Raw genomic sequence first — 16,924 nt, forward strand, 5'->3', positions numbered from 1 at the left:
ATAGTTAATTTTTTGTATATATTCATTTTTATTTAAAACTACCATTGAACGAAACTTTTTGTCATGTGTTTGTTTTTTCACTTCTTACTCCATTTATGGGGACTGAATCTTCTGAGGAACTATGGATTGTCTGGTGTATTCCATATTAGCGTTAATACCCTCAATGATTATATTCACCTTTTCACTAGAGAGGTCACTTCATATATCCAAATTGCATACTCTTAGTTATCTGCTACAAGACAAAGCAAAATTCAGCTTTTAACCAAAGGCACAAGACGTATTTATTTTCTTGGTATTAAACTCATAGGATATCTTATCATTCCACTGTTACTAAATAGTCATTAAACTCATAGGATATCTTATCATTCCACTGTTACTAAATAGTCAACAGTCGTCTTCTTCTTGTTAGTTCTTCAGATGGAATTCTATTTTCTTTTTGTGAAGTCGATGTGTTTTCTAAGACAGTACATTTCGTTGAACATCGTCAGAATATCGATCTTAATTTACCCACTTGGTTTTGTTATTGTTGAACTAGGAATTATTTGTTCACCTTGACGCTCACAAAGAAATCCTAGGTGCCCTTTAGCTGCACTGGCTTGTGTGAGTGGTCTGCTTATTCTAAGCAGCAGAATTGAAGGAGGTCAAGAGGGCACATTAAATTACTGGAAATACTGGAAACGGAGCGTGGTATCCATATCTACTGAACTCACAGGAGCGTATGTAAATGCAGAGTACCACATTGAAACTAAACAAATGGTATATATTCTGATCAGTTTTATTTGATTTTATTTGGCATCTTCAGGTGTACTGGAACATAGTAGAAGACATTTACATTGTATATGCTGAGATGAAAAATCAGTAAAAACAAACATGCAAAAAACTATTGACAGCTGGAAATTGTTTATGGAGCCTTCCTCATTTTTCAAAGTATTCCTGATCTCACACCTGCATTGTGTCTTAATGGAAAGTTAGAAAAAATATTGTTATGTTGTCACTTGGACACACCAACTAACCTCCTTGAAATCTGTCTTGCAAGATTAGTGCCAAAATCTAAAATGAAAACATGGCAATAAAATTAAATTGTTGATACATTGCTCATATTGATTCATTTCTGCAAAGCAATACAGGCTGTGCTAACATATATATATATATATATATATATATATATATATATATATATATATATATATATATATATATATATATATATATATATATATATATATATATATATATATATTTATATATATATGTGTATGTATATATATATATAATTTATATATATATATATATATATATATATATATATATATATATATATATATATATATATATATATATATATATATATATATATATATATATATATATATATATATATATATATATACATATATATATATATAATATATATATATATATATATATATATATATATATATATATATATATACATACATATATATATATATATATATATATATATATATATATATATATATATATATATATATATATATATATATATATATATACATACATACATATATGATATATACATATACACATATTTATTTATTTATTTATTTTTGTATTTATTTGTCTATTTGTGTATATTAGTACAGTTTGTATTGCTTTGAGGAAATGAATCATGGTATGGCAATGAAAGCAATCTTAAAAGATTTTATTATTTTAAGAATCGGGCTTAAAGAATATTGGGTGTCAGAGGGCAGGATAGAATTAGACATGATTCTGTAATTCAAATTACAAAAGTTCTATCTATAATAATAAAATCCGAGTGGCTCTAATCTTGTTTGTCCTCCCCGGGTGACATTAGGGGAGACATGCAAACCAGTTTGTCTGCCCCGAGTGGGGACTGAGTGGGTAGGGGACCGGGAGGGTAGGGGAGGCATCCACCCTCCTCCTGCAAACCTGTTTGTCCACCCCAGGTAGGGGATCAGGAGGGTAGGGGAGACAGGAGCCCCAGGTTCCAGCACGCGTAGAACTGGCCAACAAGCTCTAAACAGGCTGATGCATAAGAATACACGCCGTATGACAGTTGACCATTGAGTTACTTGTGAACGCGCCATCTCAGGAGAGCTTTCATCACTCAAGCAGTGTCAGTTTGAGTTACTCTCCCCTATCAGCAGCATCATACAGTATTAACTGTACTGTAGACTCAGTTGCAAACCGATTTACACTAAAATCAACTTCCAACATGCGTGCAAGAACCTAACCCTGTTGTAACTCATTGCCTACCTGTAGATAATATACATTACATAAATGATTAGGATATATCAGTGGAAGTAAATTATGGTAAAAAGATTGAAATAATGATTGTACATTACATTACAGTACTATGTAAGTACTTTATAAAGCAAAGGTTTGATATTATGCCCTACCCAGTATGTCGGCCACTTTCTAAGGTTCAACTTACTTCTATTTTGACTTACGACCGGTTGGTCAGAACCAAGCCTCTGTCGTAAGTAGGATGGTACTTATATATATATATATGAGATATATATATATATATATATATATATATATATATATATATATATATATATATATATATATGTATATATGTATATATGTATATATGTATATATGTATATATGTATATATGTATATATATATATATATATATATATATATATATATATATATATATATATATATATATATATATATATATATATATATATATATATATATATATATATATATATATATATATATATATATATATATATATATATATATATATATATATATATATATATATGCTTTTTAGGCAAAAGTTTTTTCTTGTATGGGAATTTCGTTGAATTCTATGGCTTTTTGATTGTTGATCAACTTCTTATTAGTTTGACAATATTTTCTGAATCTTCTCCAGATTATACACTTTGAAGAGGTCACGACAAGTGACGGAACAGCTGTGGTGTTGTGTTTTTAGTAAATGGAACAAAGAGTTAATCTTCGTTTTTTGTCCATCAACGGAGTTGGGAAGAACGGAGAAAATTCAGAAAATATTGCCAAACTAATAAGAAGTCGATCAACAATCAAAAAGCCATAGAATTTAACGAAAGTTTGCACACAAGAAAAACTTTGCCCCAAAAGCATGAAAAGAACTGGCAGGGCAAGAACAACGTGGAAGGAGGTAGAAAACACACACTGACAACGTGTGAAGGAATCAACTGTAAAAATCCAGAATTTAAATCAAGAAATAGAGGAAACATGGAACGACTTTTGTGCAACCACCGCTTCATAGACCCAACAGACTGCCAGACAAGTAAGCAAGATTGAAATAGAAAAACATACAAGGAAGACCAGTGCACGGCATAGTAAGAAATTAATCATATTAAATAGAGGACCGGTGCGCAGAAGTCAAAGCAAAGACGGTTACATTAATTTATCACAGTTCCCCCTGCCTGACAACCAGAAGAAATCATTAAATTTGCGCCTTAATTGCCATTGCAATTGGAAACCCAACAGATGCCTAAACATGTAAACATCAAGTGTCTAATAAACAATTTGGAACATGGAACAGTTGAATAATAGAAACCAAATAGAAATAAAACCAGGATGCACCCCGGAACTCATAGGCGAAACCAACCAAACACAAGGAAACCATCACAGTAAAACCCTCACCTGAATTACAACAAGCCGCGAAAGAACTTAGAGAGAACACAGACATCATCATACGGAGAGGAGATAAAGCTGGTGTCTATGTCATAATGGACCGAAGTGAGTACAACGCAAAACTTGACACCTTGAACGACACCAGTAAGTTTCAACCCCTCAGTAAAGACCCAACAAATGAATTAAAGGCAAAAGTACTACACCTTACAGAACATGCCACAAACTACAAAATGAGATAATGTTCCCGAAAATAGTTGGTGATTTTAAACCGGGATATTGCTACGGAACAATAAAAACATATAAGCCAGGGAACCCTATCCGGCTTATAATTTCACAAATAATGTCGGCCACCTACCAACGGGCAAAGAAACTTAATGAAATTATAACAGCATACTTTCCATCAAAACACTCGGTAAAATCGAGCACAGAATTCATCAATTTAATCCACGGTACAGAACCAGACGAAGACATTGCTTCTCTCGACAGAGAGTTTGTTCACAAACGTGCCAGTAGATGAGACAGTCAACCTGATAATCGTATATACCATACCGACCGAGAACCAATACCAATACTGGAGAAGACATTAAAATTGATGTTGGAAGCATGCACTAAACAGGCCCCTTTCCTCTCACACAAAAGCGACTTATTTAGGCAGTGCGACGGTATAGCAATGGTGTCCCCACTAGGAGTCATTTTTGGCTAACATATTTGCATGGACCACATCGAAACAAAGACTTTTGTCAGTCATCAAAAACCACGCATTATACGTGATGTATTGACAATATTTTCATGACAATGAAGGATGAAAATGAAGCCACAAAATTAGTCGAAGGATTTAAGGAGAATTCCTCCCTAAATTTCACCGTGGAATTCAGCAGAGGGAAAACCCTTCCTTTCCTAGACATCTTCATAACACAAAAAGGGCAAACGTTCGACACCAAAATCTTCCCAAAAGCAACAAGTGCGGGGAGTGCCCAGCAGCTTATAAGCGATCGGTAGTGGATGCCTACATTAAGCGAGCTATAACCCACTGCTCCACGTGGCACGAGACCCATCTTGAAATCGAGAGAGTCAAACAGCTCTTGACAAATAATGGCTTTCAAGACAAACTGATCGAAGAAGTAACAAGAAGAATGAAACAGTTCTAAACCAACGACGCCAAAAAACCAGGCGACGATGATAAAAATATCATCATTTATCATCGAACTGAATACAATGACAGATTCTAGGAAGAGAAAAGGGCAGTCACCAACATCATCAAGAGAGGAATAACGCCTAAAGCCCCTTTCGATCAGGTCCATGTACACGTTTACTGCAAACCAAATTTGACAGCTTCTTTCATAATGAGAAATAATACCAGCCTGAACCCAGACAAGGAAGACAGTACCAACGTCGTTTACCGCTTTACCTGCCCAGAGAGGATGTGTCAGTCCTCCGAAAAAATGTATGTTGGTCTAACTTCCACCACACTACACTACATAGACCATCACAACGGCAGACCTACGACACGAGAGCTGGTGGAGGATACAGATATCATCTACGCAGAACATAACCGACATAGATTAATCGTAGCAGAATCTGTTTGCATTTTATTGCAAAAACCTACATTGGACAGACAACTAGAAGCAGAAAGATCACTCCCATTTAATAGATGTCCTACTACATACAGTGCTAACATAAGATACAACTATAAGAACAGCAACAACTCATTTTAAATCACGCTTGTCCTCTCCCCCACCCCTCCTATTCCCCGCAATCCATATACCTGCATTTCTATTTCTGCTTTGTTTTTTGCCACCAGAACAGGTGGTTTTTGTTCTCATTAGTATTTTTCGCATAGTAAATTGTTTCTATTATAAATTTTATTGTATTGTACTCTTATAACTGTAAATAGATTAAAATTGTTTATTCTGTACTTATTATTACTGTAACGATGTACTGTACTTAGCCGTCCACACACTGTTGCAAAACAACGGGACGCCATGTCCATATTGTTACGGGCTGGACTAGGAGCAAGAGCCCGTGCTGGCACAAGGCCAGCTAAATCTGAAACAACAACAGCCCATATTATACACTTTGAAGAGGTCACGACGAGTGACGGAACAGCTGTGGCGTTGTGTTTTAAGTAAATGGAACGGAGAGTTAATCTTCGTTTTTTTGTCCATCAACTGAATATGGAAGAAAGGAGAAGATTTAGAAAATATTGTCAAACTAATAAGAAGTTGTTCAACAATCGGAAAGCTTTAGAATTCAACGAATTTTGCATATATATATTATATATATATATATATATATATATATATATATATATATATATATATATATATATATATATATATATATATATATATATATATATAAAATAATATTCAAAATTAAGTCATTTCTCATGATATAGGGTTGTTCTGGAGAAAAGGAAAAGCAGTTCTCAGTGCCACATTCACATCACAGCTGAATTGTGAATGAGTCTCCTGTGCAGAAAGCATCCACAATACCTGCAGCTCCATTCACCTCAGCCATGCTCCCACTCTTACTTAGCTGATACTGAGGCCCCTTTACGGGGGCGTTTCTCTTAATTTCGCCTTTAGGTCTTGGTACTTCACCTCTTTTGTTTTCCCGAACTTTTTCTTGCTGTCCAACTCCCTCTTTTTACTGTCTTGAGTGTGAATGGCCTTAGTGCTTGTCTTGACAGCATAAATTTCTTGAAAGGAAATCCAATACAATATACCTACTTCACACCAACCATTGAGCCCTTTCAAGGTTTTTCTCCCTTTTGCCCTCCTAACACTTATGATGTTTACTTTCTTCCAACCTGTCATGGTCACGTCTTTCCATGTGTCCAAGCCATCTCAAAACACTAAACCATCCTTTCAGCTGTGCTAGACTTTTTTATCACTTTTCTTTCGTTTGCATTTAAATTCCACATTTAACTTTCGTAGAGGAGAGTTGGCTCAATAGTCATTCCATACAGTCCAGCCAGGAAATCTATCGATGCTTGAAGTTTCCTCCCATTTATGCAAATAAATTTACCTCATGTTCACATTTACTCTTAACTTTCTCTGAATACTTATAAATTGAAGACTAGCAATTCCGACGACACTGCACCGCACGTTAGAATAATACAAGTAGAGTATGTTTTTTTTATAGAATGTGTAAAAATACTTGGACTTCTAAATATTAATGTTTGTATGTATATTGAGACTCAAGTATTTGTAAAATTTGTAGAACTGTGGAAGTATACATTTTATGTAAGACATTTTATATCTTAGCAAGCTCAGGTTGAAATATTAGTTGCAGAACTTTGATTAAGGGCATAGCATTAACCTTGAAATAATTCTACCATACAGAGCTGCTTATACGAATTGGACAAGGAAGGAATAAGTGATAATTCAGTATCCCCTGATGGTATTAGCTATCATGACAAAGAAACTGCATGTCTGACTTGGATAAAATTGATTATTTCTATTGCTGACTGGCACTTCATAAACATAACTCCCCTCATTTTGTTTCAGAATGTCTGTGGTGCTCAGGAAAATACTTTTACTGTTCATACACCAGGGGAAATCCCAGTGTCTTATACTATTCAGATGGGGGACGAATTGATTGTGGCTGCACTAAGCCTTTTTTATCCAGATTTGCTGAAGATAACAGGGATAAAGGTAACTCTTACCCAAAAACCAAACCCGGGTGATCCTGATGATCCATTTGATGAAAACTACCTTCGGGAGACAAGTGTAAGTACCATTTTTCTTTTTCTACATACTGTGTGAATGCTGTATAGATCTTGGAATAGGTGATCGATACAGTGTTTTCTGCATTGTTACATGGATGGTAACCGTAATTTAGTGTGCAGATTTTAAGATACAGTATTCCTTTTCCAATCCAGATCATATATGTGCCCATTGACAAGTGTTTCTTTTCTGTCCACATACCATGAAATGCATTTCAAGAAGTACCGTGATCTTGATCATTCCTACGGGTTCCTTGTTTGTTTAAGCATTTTTGTTTTTAGTCTTATTCATACCTCCTTGTCATAATAAAACTTTATTGTTGCTTACTTTTTTATATGGATGTTTGTATTTGGTCAGTATGAGTAAACCCAAATTTTGAATTTTAGTTCTGGCAGATGATGAATAAAGTTTTACTTTTGTTTGTAGAAAGAAGGAAAAAATTTCAACATGGTCAAGGTCTCTTTCCTTGAGCTATGATTAAGTATTCAGTTTATTTAAGAATAGCAGTCAAGAACAACGGGAGACATTCTGAAAGAGACCTCAACATAAGAACAAAGTGTAAGAAGAGGTTATGCAGTCTCCGTACTAATGCTATGCAATGAACAAAATTGCATATGTAGATCCTCTCATACATAACTGACAGCAAGCTGGGCCTCCTTTTTATTTACTGCTGGTCATGCCACACTTTAAAGACCTGCTGTAAGTTTCTGAGTAATTATTTTACTTTCTCTCTCTCTCTCTCTCTCTCTCTCTCTCTCTCTCTCTCTCTCTCTCTCTCTCTCTCTCTCTCTCTCTCTCTCTCTCTCTCTCTCTCTCTCTCTCTCTCTCTCTCTCTCTCTCTCTCTCTCTCTCTCTCTCTCTCTCTCTCTCTCTCTCTCTCTCTCTCTCTCTCTCTCTCGGTTTAGGGGTGAGCAGTTTGACACGTTTTATCAGAACCATTGTGCCCCCTCTTAGGCTAAACATCAAATTCAGCACCTAGTTTCCTGGTCGAAAAGGCAATTCAAACCACATAAGACACTGGAAAAATTTCAACTGAAAGGATATTTGTTGATATTTTCATCATCTTCAATATTTTTATGATAATATGGATGGACATAGCTACAATTTCAATTACAGATAAAAATAAAAGTATACATAAACAGTTCCAGTCAGTTGGTTATATTGGTTGCAATGGAAAGAGAGATGAGAGGATAAAAAATAACAGGCAAGTGATGAGTGTTCGTCATACTACATACCATTGTACAATGTAAGTGAAACGAGGAAACCCTTTCATCATATGATATATATATATAATATATATATATATATATATATATATATATATATATATATATAATGTATTATTGTTGTTATTCATAATCACACTACATTTGTAGAGAACAGGCTGAGACCATGAAATTGCAGAGCAACTTTCTACAATAAATATTTATATTCTCATGATACTGATATTTATATTCTCATGATTTTGATATATTTACTGTTCTAGTTATGATGTATTCTGTGTAATAATAATAATTGTTGAAATATTGTATGTAGTGTAATGTCAGATCTCACAAGAATTAATGGTTTAGATAACTTAACAGCATAATTTAGAATTAATAATACGTTTTTAATAGCAACGTAGTATATCAGCAACACGTGTGTGGTAGCTAGTACTTTGTTTTACTTCGATTGTCATCGTGAAAGATAACTTGTTGACAAGCTAGAGATAACAGTCGAGTCGTGTAAGATCTTTGTCCCATACGATTTTCTGGTAAAGACGTGTACCTTTTTGAGAGATACAAACAAGTTATTGCACCGAAGCACATGGCAATTGCGTCATGTTTAAGATTACATTGCTCTGATCACGTATTGTTCTAACACGCTAGTTTTGGCCCCAAAACATTTTGCTCAAGAAGTGACGTCATCTTCCTTTTCTAGAATTTTCTCTGGTATCTCGTTCCCAAAATGCCTCAATAATAACGTCACCTGATTGTTTTACGCCTGCCTGGAATCATATAGTCTGCTCATTCTGATTTCAGAGACCTTTCATGTGGCTCTCTCTCTCTCTCTCTCTCTCTCTCTCTCTCTCTCTCTCTCTCTTCAAAAGAGAGAAATTATTAACGTATAATATTTGTGTGGTCATTTATGTTTATTTTATCTTTTGAGATCTGATAGTAGTGGTAACAAGTGTATATATTCATAATGGCACCTAACAAAAAAGTTTGTACTGTGAATCTCGAGCAGCTGCATTTTGGGTGATTTTGCGAAAGTTTTCACATGCTTGCGTAAGGTAAAGTGAATTTTACTTATTATTACCATGGTATAACAAGGCATATTAAGGGATTTTTGCCTCAGTGAAATTGTTTTTGGTAATTAGTGTATTTTTGTGTGTTCTTGTGTTTGCAATCTCCTATTTTTCACATTTTATATAGTGGTGATTTAACATTTATTTACTTATCGTTTTAAATATTTCTTAATACTTTAACATTACATACTTGATTTAATTTTCATTTACTTAGATTTTCTTTTCAAATCTGAAGTATTTCTGAATAGTTTAAATTTTACTTGATTAATTCAATTTCTTGGTAAATTAACCTTTGTAATTTAACTCAAGAATTAATTAAAAATTTTTTTTGTTTTCAAGTAATAGTAATTTATTTTAGATTGTTGTGAATTCTAATTATAAATTTTGAATTTAAAAATAAATTTTTGTATTTAAAATTTAAAAAAAAACAGTGCTTCATTTCTTGACCACCAGTGAATAGGATTAATTGTGTGCATAAGGCAAAGTGATAAATGTTTTGTTCCTTTAGTTTTGCTGAAGTGAATTAAGACCAGGGAAACAGTAAAAGTTGTTTAAGACCAGGGAAACAGTTAAAGTTGTTTGATGGAGTGATGCCCTTTTACTCTAGTATGTTTCTTGTTTAATTGTTGGTACCTCACACTTGTTTTGATAAAGTTAGTGTGATTTTTCACGTGATTAATAAGCCTTTTAAGGGATCGCTGTTGCCTTTAGAGTACTCAGGCGTAATTTTATTGTTATGAGTTCAGGTATCTGTCTGAAGTGAGGTAAATTTTCGAATTTTATGATTATTTGTTTAATAACCAGGTGCTTGGAACACATCGTGACAATATGTATACGTGACAGTATAAAAAAAAAAAGATGTAGAGGACTAACATTAATATGTAAGTACATTAATATGTAAATACATCCATTTATTCAGATATATATATATATATATGTATATGTATATATATATATATATATATATATATATATATATATATATATATATATATATATATATATATATTAAAAAAATCACAGTAGATGCATGTGTGTGTGTACTTGCATGTATAAATGCATGCACTTACATAATAATGTCTGTCTTTTACATCTTTTTCTTTCATATTGTCACTTATACATACATACATATATATATATATATATATATATATATATATATATATATATATATATATATATATATATATATATATATATATATATATATGCTATATATGCCTGTGTTGTGTGTATAAATGCATGTACTGTACTTACATATTAATGCCTGTCCTTTACATCTTTTTTTTTTCCATATTGTCACGTATACATATGAATATTTTATTGTGGAAAGTTGCTCTGCAATTTCACGGTCTCAGCTTGTTCTCTACGAATGTAGTGTGACTATAAATAACAACAGTAATGATAATAATGCAACAAAAGATTTCTTGCGTAACTATTTATGTAATTTGTGTTGAATGTATCCCTTTTATTCACAGCGGAGAGGTGGCAGAGAAGCAGCAGAAGCCATGGAAGCGGGGGGTGGGGATGGGGGTGATGGTGGAGAGGAAGACATTGTTGTAGATGATCAGCCGATGGTCCCTCCATCCACGCGCACTGACTCCCTCGCGTTTAATTCTGTAGAAAAGCTCTTCTCATTGGAACAAGCAATTCTGGCCAGCATAGACAGATGTCGTAAGTCTCAGATGTTCACTGTTGTGTTGAAGGCATTAAGAAAAAAGGTTTCTGTGTCGTGCTAGTTAGAAATACTGCTTAGTATGTCTTGACATACAGTAAATGTAGTTCTCAGTAATTTATATTGTTTAGTGACTTACTGTTTTAGTTTTTAATTTCCTTGGTAGTGACATATCAAGAGAATGGAGGAAAAATAAGTTCCATGAAGAATACTGCAGATAAGTGATAATTTCTCTATTTTATTCCAGCAACTGATGAAATGAAGCGTAAAATGTACAGCAGCATCCTAATAGTTGGTGGCGGAGCAAAATTCAAAAGCTTAGGAAAATGGTTACAGAACAGGCTTGCCCTTCAGATTCCTGTTGCATACAGACCAGGTAAGAAATTCAGTCATTTTACCAGAGCTTATTTTTCTTTGTGATAATACAGTAATAATTTGTCAAAGTGACCAAATGAAAGTTTAATTAATTTAGTCTTTTGGAATAAGTGGAGAATCATTTAGTTCATAACAAAATGTATTCAGATACTGTAATGTCTTACTAGACCTGCACCATAAGAATAGCAAATTAAAAATTTACCTGGATAATAATCTGGGTCTTTGAGTGAAATTAGTAATTAAGAATTGTAAAAAACCTAATAATGTATGTACGAAATATGTCACTTTTCTTTTAGAAATGCATAACAAAGATCATATAAGTTTGCCAGTGATCCTCCACCGAAGTAAAATCCACCCTCTCTTAGCCATCTTCCTAAGTTGGAAGATTCAGTGAAAGGCATACAGGCATCCTCTTGTGTGCTGGGATTTCTTCAAAACTATTTATGAGGGTGTTCTTTGACTTTCGTGTGTTTCCTATTCAGCTGTTATTAGTTCCTCGTTGGGCGAGCGGGTTCCGTTCTCAGCTACCATTCTGTTGGCTGCGAGTTCGAATCTCCGACCGGCCAATGAAGAATAAGAGGAATTTATTTCTGGTGACAGAAATTCATTTCCCGCTATAATGTGGTTCGGATTCCACAATGAGCTGTAGGTCCCGTTGCTAGGTAACCATTTGTTTCTTAGCCACGTAAAATAAATCTAATCCTTTGGGCCAGCCCTAGGAGAGCTGTTAATCAGCTCAGTGGTCTGGTTAAACTAAGATATACTTATTTTGGTTACATACAGCCTCAAAGTTTCCCTTATAATACAGTCAACCTGTGTTTTCATCATATGATCTTTGCTCTCACAATACCTGTTCTTTGGCTGTTGATGAGTAAATTATGCTAGCTTGCTCAACTGCATTTGATGTTTGCCTTCTGCTTTATCTCACGTGTGAGTAGCACCTATATTTCTTTATAGATTTATGTCATGTATTAGTGATAAAAAGCTCTATGGTAGTAGTGGCCTGTGGCTTCAAAATGTGTGACTAAAATACTTAAGAAGAGATAAAGATAAAATTTTATTTAACACTTGCTTACAATGATTTTCACTTGGCCATTTGTAACTCGGAGATGTGGCTTGACAGTAGTTGACCTCTGAAATGAAATACAGTTACACCTCAGACACCAAGCACCTCTTTTGTGGGACAATCAGATTTGCCCAAGGAAAAATCCACTCCATTAACGAGTCATGTGTGCATGCAGTTCCCAGCTGAAAGTTCCAACCAGCCCTCATCCAGGATTACTTGGCCTTTGTCAGCTTCTTCCTATGATGACAGCTGCTACTGCTTCATTCAATTCCTTCTTGTTGTAGCCAGCCAGGCTGTTCACATAAAGAGTCTTCAGTTTTCTGCTGACATCAGTCTTGTAGTTCATGCAGGTAACCACCTCCTTGACTTTGTAAGGCCTCCTCCACTGAAACATCAGCGTGTTTACCCCCATTGGTATTAACACTGACACTTGCTGTACCACCTTGAACCACCAAGCTCTGGTCCTCTGGTTGTAGTGATGCTTCTGCACCCCTGTGCCACATATGGACCCTCTCTGGCTAGTGAATGTTCTCTTCAAGGCGATTACTCAACTCCAACACATACTGGTAGGTGTTGCACACTTCATCCTCACAGTCTCTGGTCCATAATTTTTTTAGAATCTGCATTGGTCCTTTCATGGTCTTTCCATACAGTGGCTCGAACAGGGTAAATCCAGGATCGCTGGTAGATACTGATCCCAAACTTTCAGGCTCTCCTGGCACATCTTCAGTTCAGATTTCAGCACACCCTTGATCCTTTATCACAACCGGTTGCATCTTGGGTTATATGGAGTTGTAAAAAGTTGGTGTTCAGCAGATGCCTCACCTCCCTCATATCCCAGAAGTAAACTGGGTACTTTGGTCACTGAGCATTTCCTTGATGAATCTTACCCTGCTGAAAACCTCAATTAGTGCCTCAGCTGCTCACTCAGTTTTTATTTTAGAGTGTGCCACTGCCTCTGGGTACTTTGCAGCAAAGTCTGTTGTGATTAGGATGTACCTGTTGCCCATCTCCAGCACTGGTGATGTGGGTCCAATCAGGTCTGCAGCTACTGTAATGAACAGCTCTTCCATCAGTGGCATCTTCCCTAGTGGTATTTTGCTGGAGGACCAGATTCTTAGGCCTCCAAGCATTTACCCAGTAATTGATAGAAAAAACAGGTGTGATACTGCCTCCTCACTGATGGTGGCTACTTTTGAACTCAGAGCAGCACACAAGCAGAGACTTTACATCTTCTGGCAGTCAAGATCTTAGTGTGGGCAGAGGCAGACACACTGTGATAGCAAACAATTTGATCAGGGGAAATCAAATTCCATTGTTGGAGAGGTCTCTGAAATTTGAGATCAGCAAGGTTTTTTGTCACATGTAGGTCACTCTGTTGATAGACCTGTTGGTGACATGCTTGAACCACAAGCGTCTGTTGTGCTGTACACCTTGACTGGACCCAGCTGCCAAGAGGATAGATGCAGGTTGACTGTGATGTCCATGCCTTTCCTTGTTTGACCTGATTATGCTCCTACTTGGATATCTCCATGCCTTTAATAACATAAGATTTGAATAGCTCCCTTTGATCAGAGTAGGTGTGGTTTACAGATTTTCTACCCATGGTGGTGAACAGTCCCAGGAAACTCCTGACCTGGAAGAACCTCAGTAACCAACCACACTGTTGCGTATTCCTCAACAACTTGGACACCATTTGTATTCTTACACATAATTTATCTAGCGAGGCATCAACTAGCGACCTCTGCAAGGCAAAGAAGAACATATATTTGAAAGATATTTTATAAATGGGACTGAACCAGCAATTGTTTGGGCTATTGGTTGTGGGAGGCCATGTGGAGGAAGAAGCTGAGAACCCATCATCTCTCACTTCATCATAACTCACATCTCATTCATGGCACTGTCAAGAAAAGTAGACTTCCAGGGTTATTGGCTGGTGAGTCCCATGTTGCCTCCTATTCTGAGACATCTACCTTATACAGGTCTTTTTTACATTCTATAATTTTTGTACCATACTTTTACAAATCTATAAAATACTATTAACTAGGATTTTGACTATACAGTCCTCAACTACTCTACTGGATCCTACAGACATACGCAAATACTCTTCGGCATTCACATATATGATTAGTAGGTTGTGATGAAGCAAATTATGTTCTTATAAAAAAACTTTTTCATTTTCACACAAACCCATTTATCAGACAATAATGGGTGCCCCCCTCCCATCCCCTCAAATATTGGTGTCTCATTTTGTTTACGCAAGAAAGTGAAGACATTGGTTTAGACTTACTGTGCTTGAGGATGTAGTCTGTATGGTTTACTGCCTTCATGTGTCTGATACACTGGTGAGCCTTGGATATTAGGGACACAAAGGTAGGAAGGTATAAGATTATCCATTTTCCATTTTCATTTTTTCACTTACATATCACAAAGTAACTCAACACACTTTTCATCCCTCTACAATGGTGGCAGAATATTTCATATTACAAATGGTTAGTTTTATCAACCTAAATTAGTTTCCTATCTGTAGTTACATACCTTTCCAAACTTGCAGTAACCTGCTTCACCTATAGTTTTCAAACAATTTTACATCGGGGAATGGTTAAAAACTTATTTTTCCTAAGTTAATTAATGATCATCATAATTATTAATTTATTTTTTGCTTCAGTCACCTTTCCACCTGAATAGATATTTGCTTCAAGGAGCTAGTGCTTTGTGCATCATGTAATTTTATAATCTTCTTAAACATTCCATATTATGGATACAAGAAATTACTTCCTGACGAGGTTCTTAATCCCACCCTTCCAGAACAAAGCTTCAATCTAAGATTGGTCGAGGAGATAGTAGAGTTTCTTCCGTACTTGTTAGGAATCCTTACTCCCCCCCCTTCCCCCCTCCCCATTAGCATAACAGTGGTTTGCTTTTGTGCAACAAAAATCTATTCTTTTGTGATCAGTTGTTGTCTGCAATTAGAACACTAATTGCAAAGTAAGTTTTTGTAATGTTTTGTTCAGTCTATAAAAAACCAAACTTGTTCAGCCTTTTTTGTGTACTGTATATAGATTTTGAAAATTTAAGACTGTGTATGTTGCCTTGCTTACCATGATTGAATAGCATGACCAAGTTTGCTTATGTGGAACTTCAAATTTTGCAGAACAAATTGAGATAATCACTCGAGCAAAGGATATGGATCCAAGTATGACAGCATGGAAAGGAGCGGCTCTTATGACTTGCTTAGAAGGCAGCAGCGAATTATGGATACAGCAAGCTGAATGGAATAAATTTGGGGTTAAAGTTTTAAGAGAAAAGTGTCCTTTTATTTGGTAACGCTACACTCTTTGTTTAGTTAACTTTGATTTTATATTTCTATTCTTGTATGTCATATTTTCAAAGAATTATTTCATTTTAATGAATAACACATGCGATATCCTAATTTTTTTTTTATTTACATGCTTTGAAAGACGGTTCATATTACTTTCCTTAAAAATAGCTATCAAGTATTCTCACAATGAAAATATAATTTAGTTGAGATTATTTATTTTTTCAGAGAAGAGAACATTAACCATTTGGTTACTAAGAAGTAACATGAAGTGCAAGAATTTTTTTCTTCAGTTCATGATTGCTGTGTTACTGTTTACAAAAAGATAATAACATTCATAACATATATAGAATTTATTTTTGGGATCTGATTTTTGTTGAAAATATGGTACAGTTCTGTTCATGAGCTGATTCGTGTGAAGGGTATGAATGTATGGTAACCAGATTTACTGTATTCAATAGATTTTTAAATCTAGATATACTGTACTGTAATTCATCTTTGTCTAACAAAATAAAATTTTGTGTTACAGAGCATATTATTAATCCTCCAGTTATACAGACTTTTCAGGACATTACATATAAAGATATAATTTTCATATCCTCCCTCCAAATGTCTTCTATTGATTACCTTACAGGGATGAATTCCAACGTAAACTTCTTAAATACAAGGTAACCTATGGAACCATTCCCTACTCAACCCAGAGAGGGCTCATGTCTTACCTTTGCATAAAGGGATACATGCTGACCTAATCTTCTCTTACATAACTTGGCATGCTTGTAATTAAGACAAGTGATTTTGTTAATTAAAAGTTGAGAATAACACATAAAGA

At 35.0% G+C, this 16,924-nt stretch overlaps 1 protein-coding gene across 2 annotated transcripts in view; it reads left to right on the forward strand.

Moving 5' to 3' along the window:
• Positions 1–16,621, forward strand: part of Arp8 (Actin-related protein 8) — a 125,459-nt gene extending 108,838 nt beyond the window's left edge. For both annotated transcript variants that reach the window (XM_067129902.1, XM_067129903.1), the window contains 4 exons: positions 7,155–7,376; positions 11,139–11,334; positions 11,583–11,711; positions 15,931–16,621. In XM_067129902.1, coding sequence (XP_066986003.1) covers positions 7,155–7,376; positions 11,139–11,334; positions 11,583–11,711; positions 15,931–16,103 — 720 coding nt within the window. In that variant the 3' untranslated portion in view covers positions 16,104–16,621. The remainder of the gene's footprint in view (positions 1–7,154; positions 7,377–11,138; positions 11,335–11,582; positions 11,712–15,930) is intronic.
• Positions 16,622–16,924: the final 303 nt, after the last annotated feature.

The sequence above is a fragment of the Macrobrachium rosenbergii genome, chromosome 28 (genome assembly GCF_040412425.1).
Source record: "Macrobrachium rosenbergii isolate ZJJX-2024 chromosome 28, ASM4041242v1, whole genome shotgun sequence".
NCBI lineage: Eukaryota > Metazoa > Arthropoda > Malacostraca > Decapoda > Palaemonidae > Macrobrachium > Macrobrachium rosenbergii.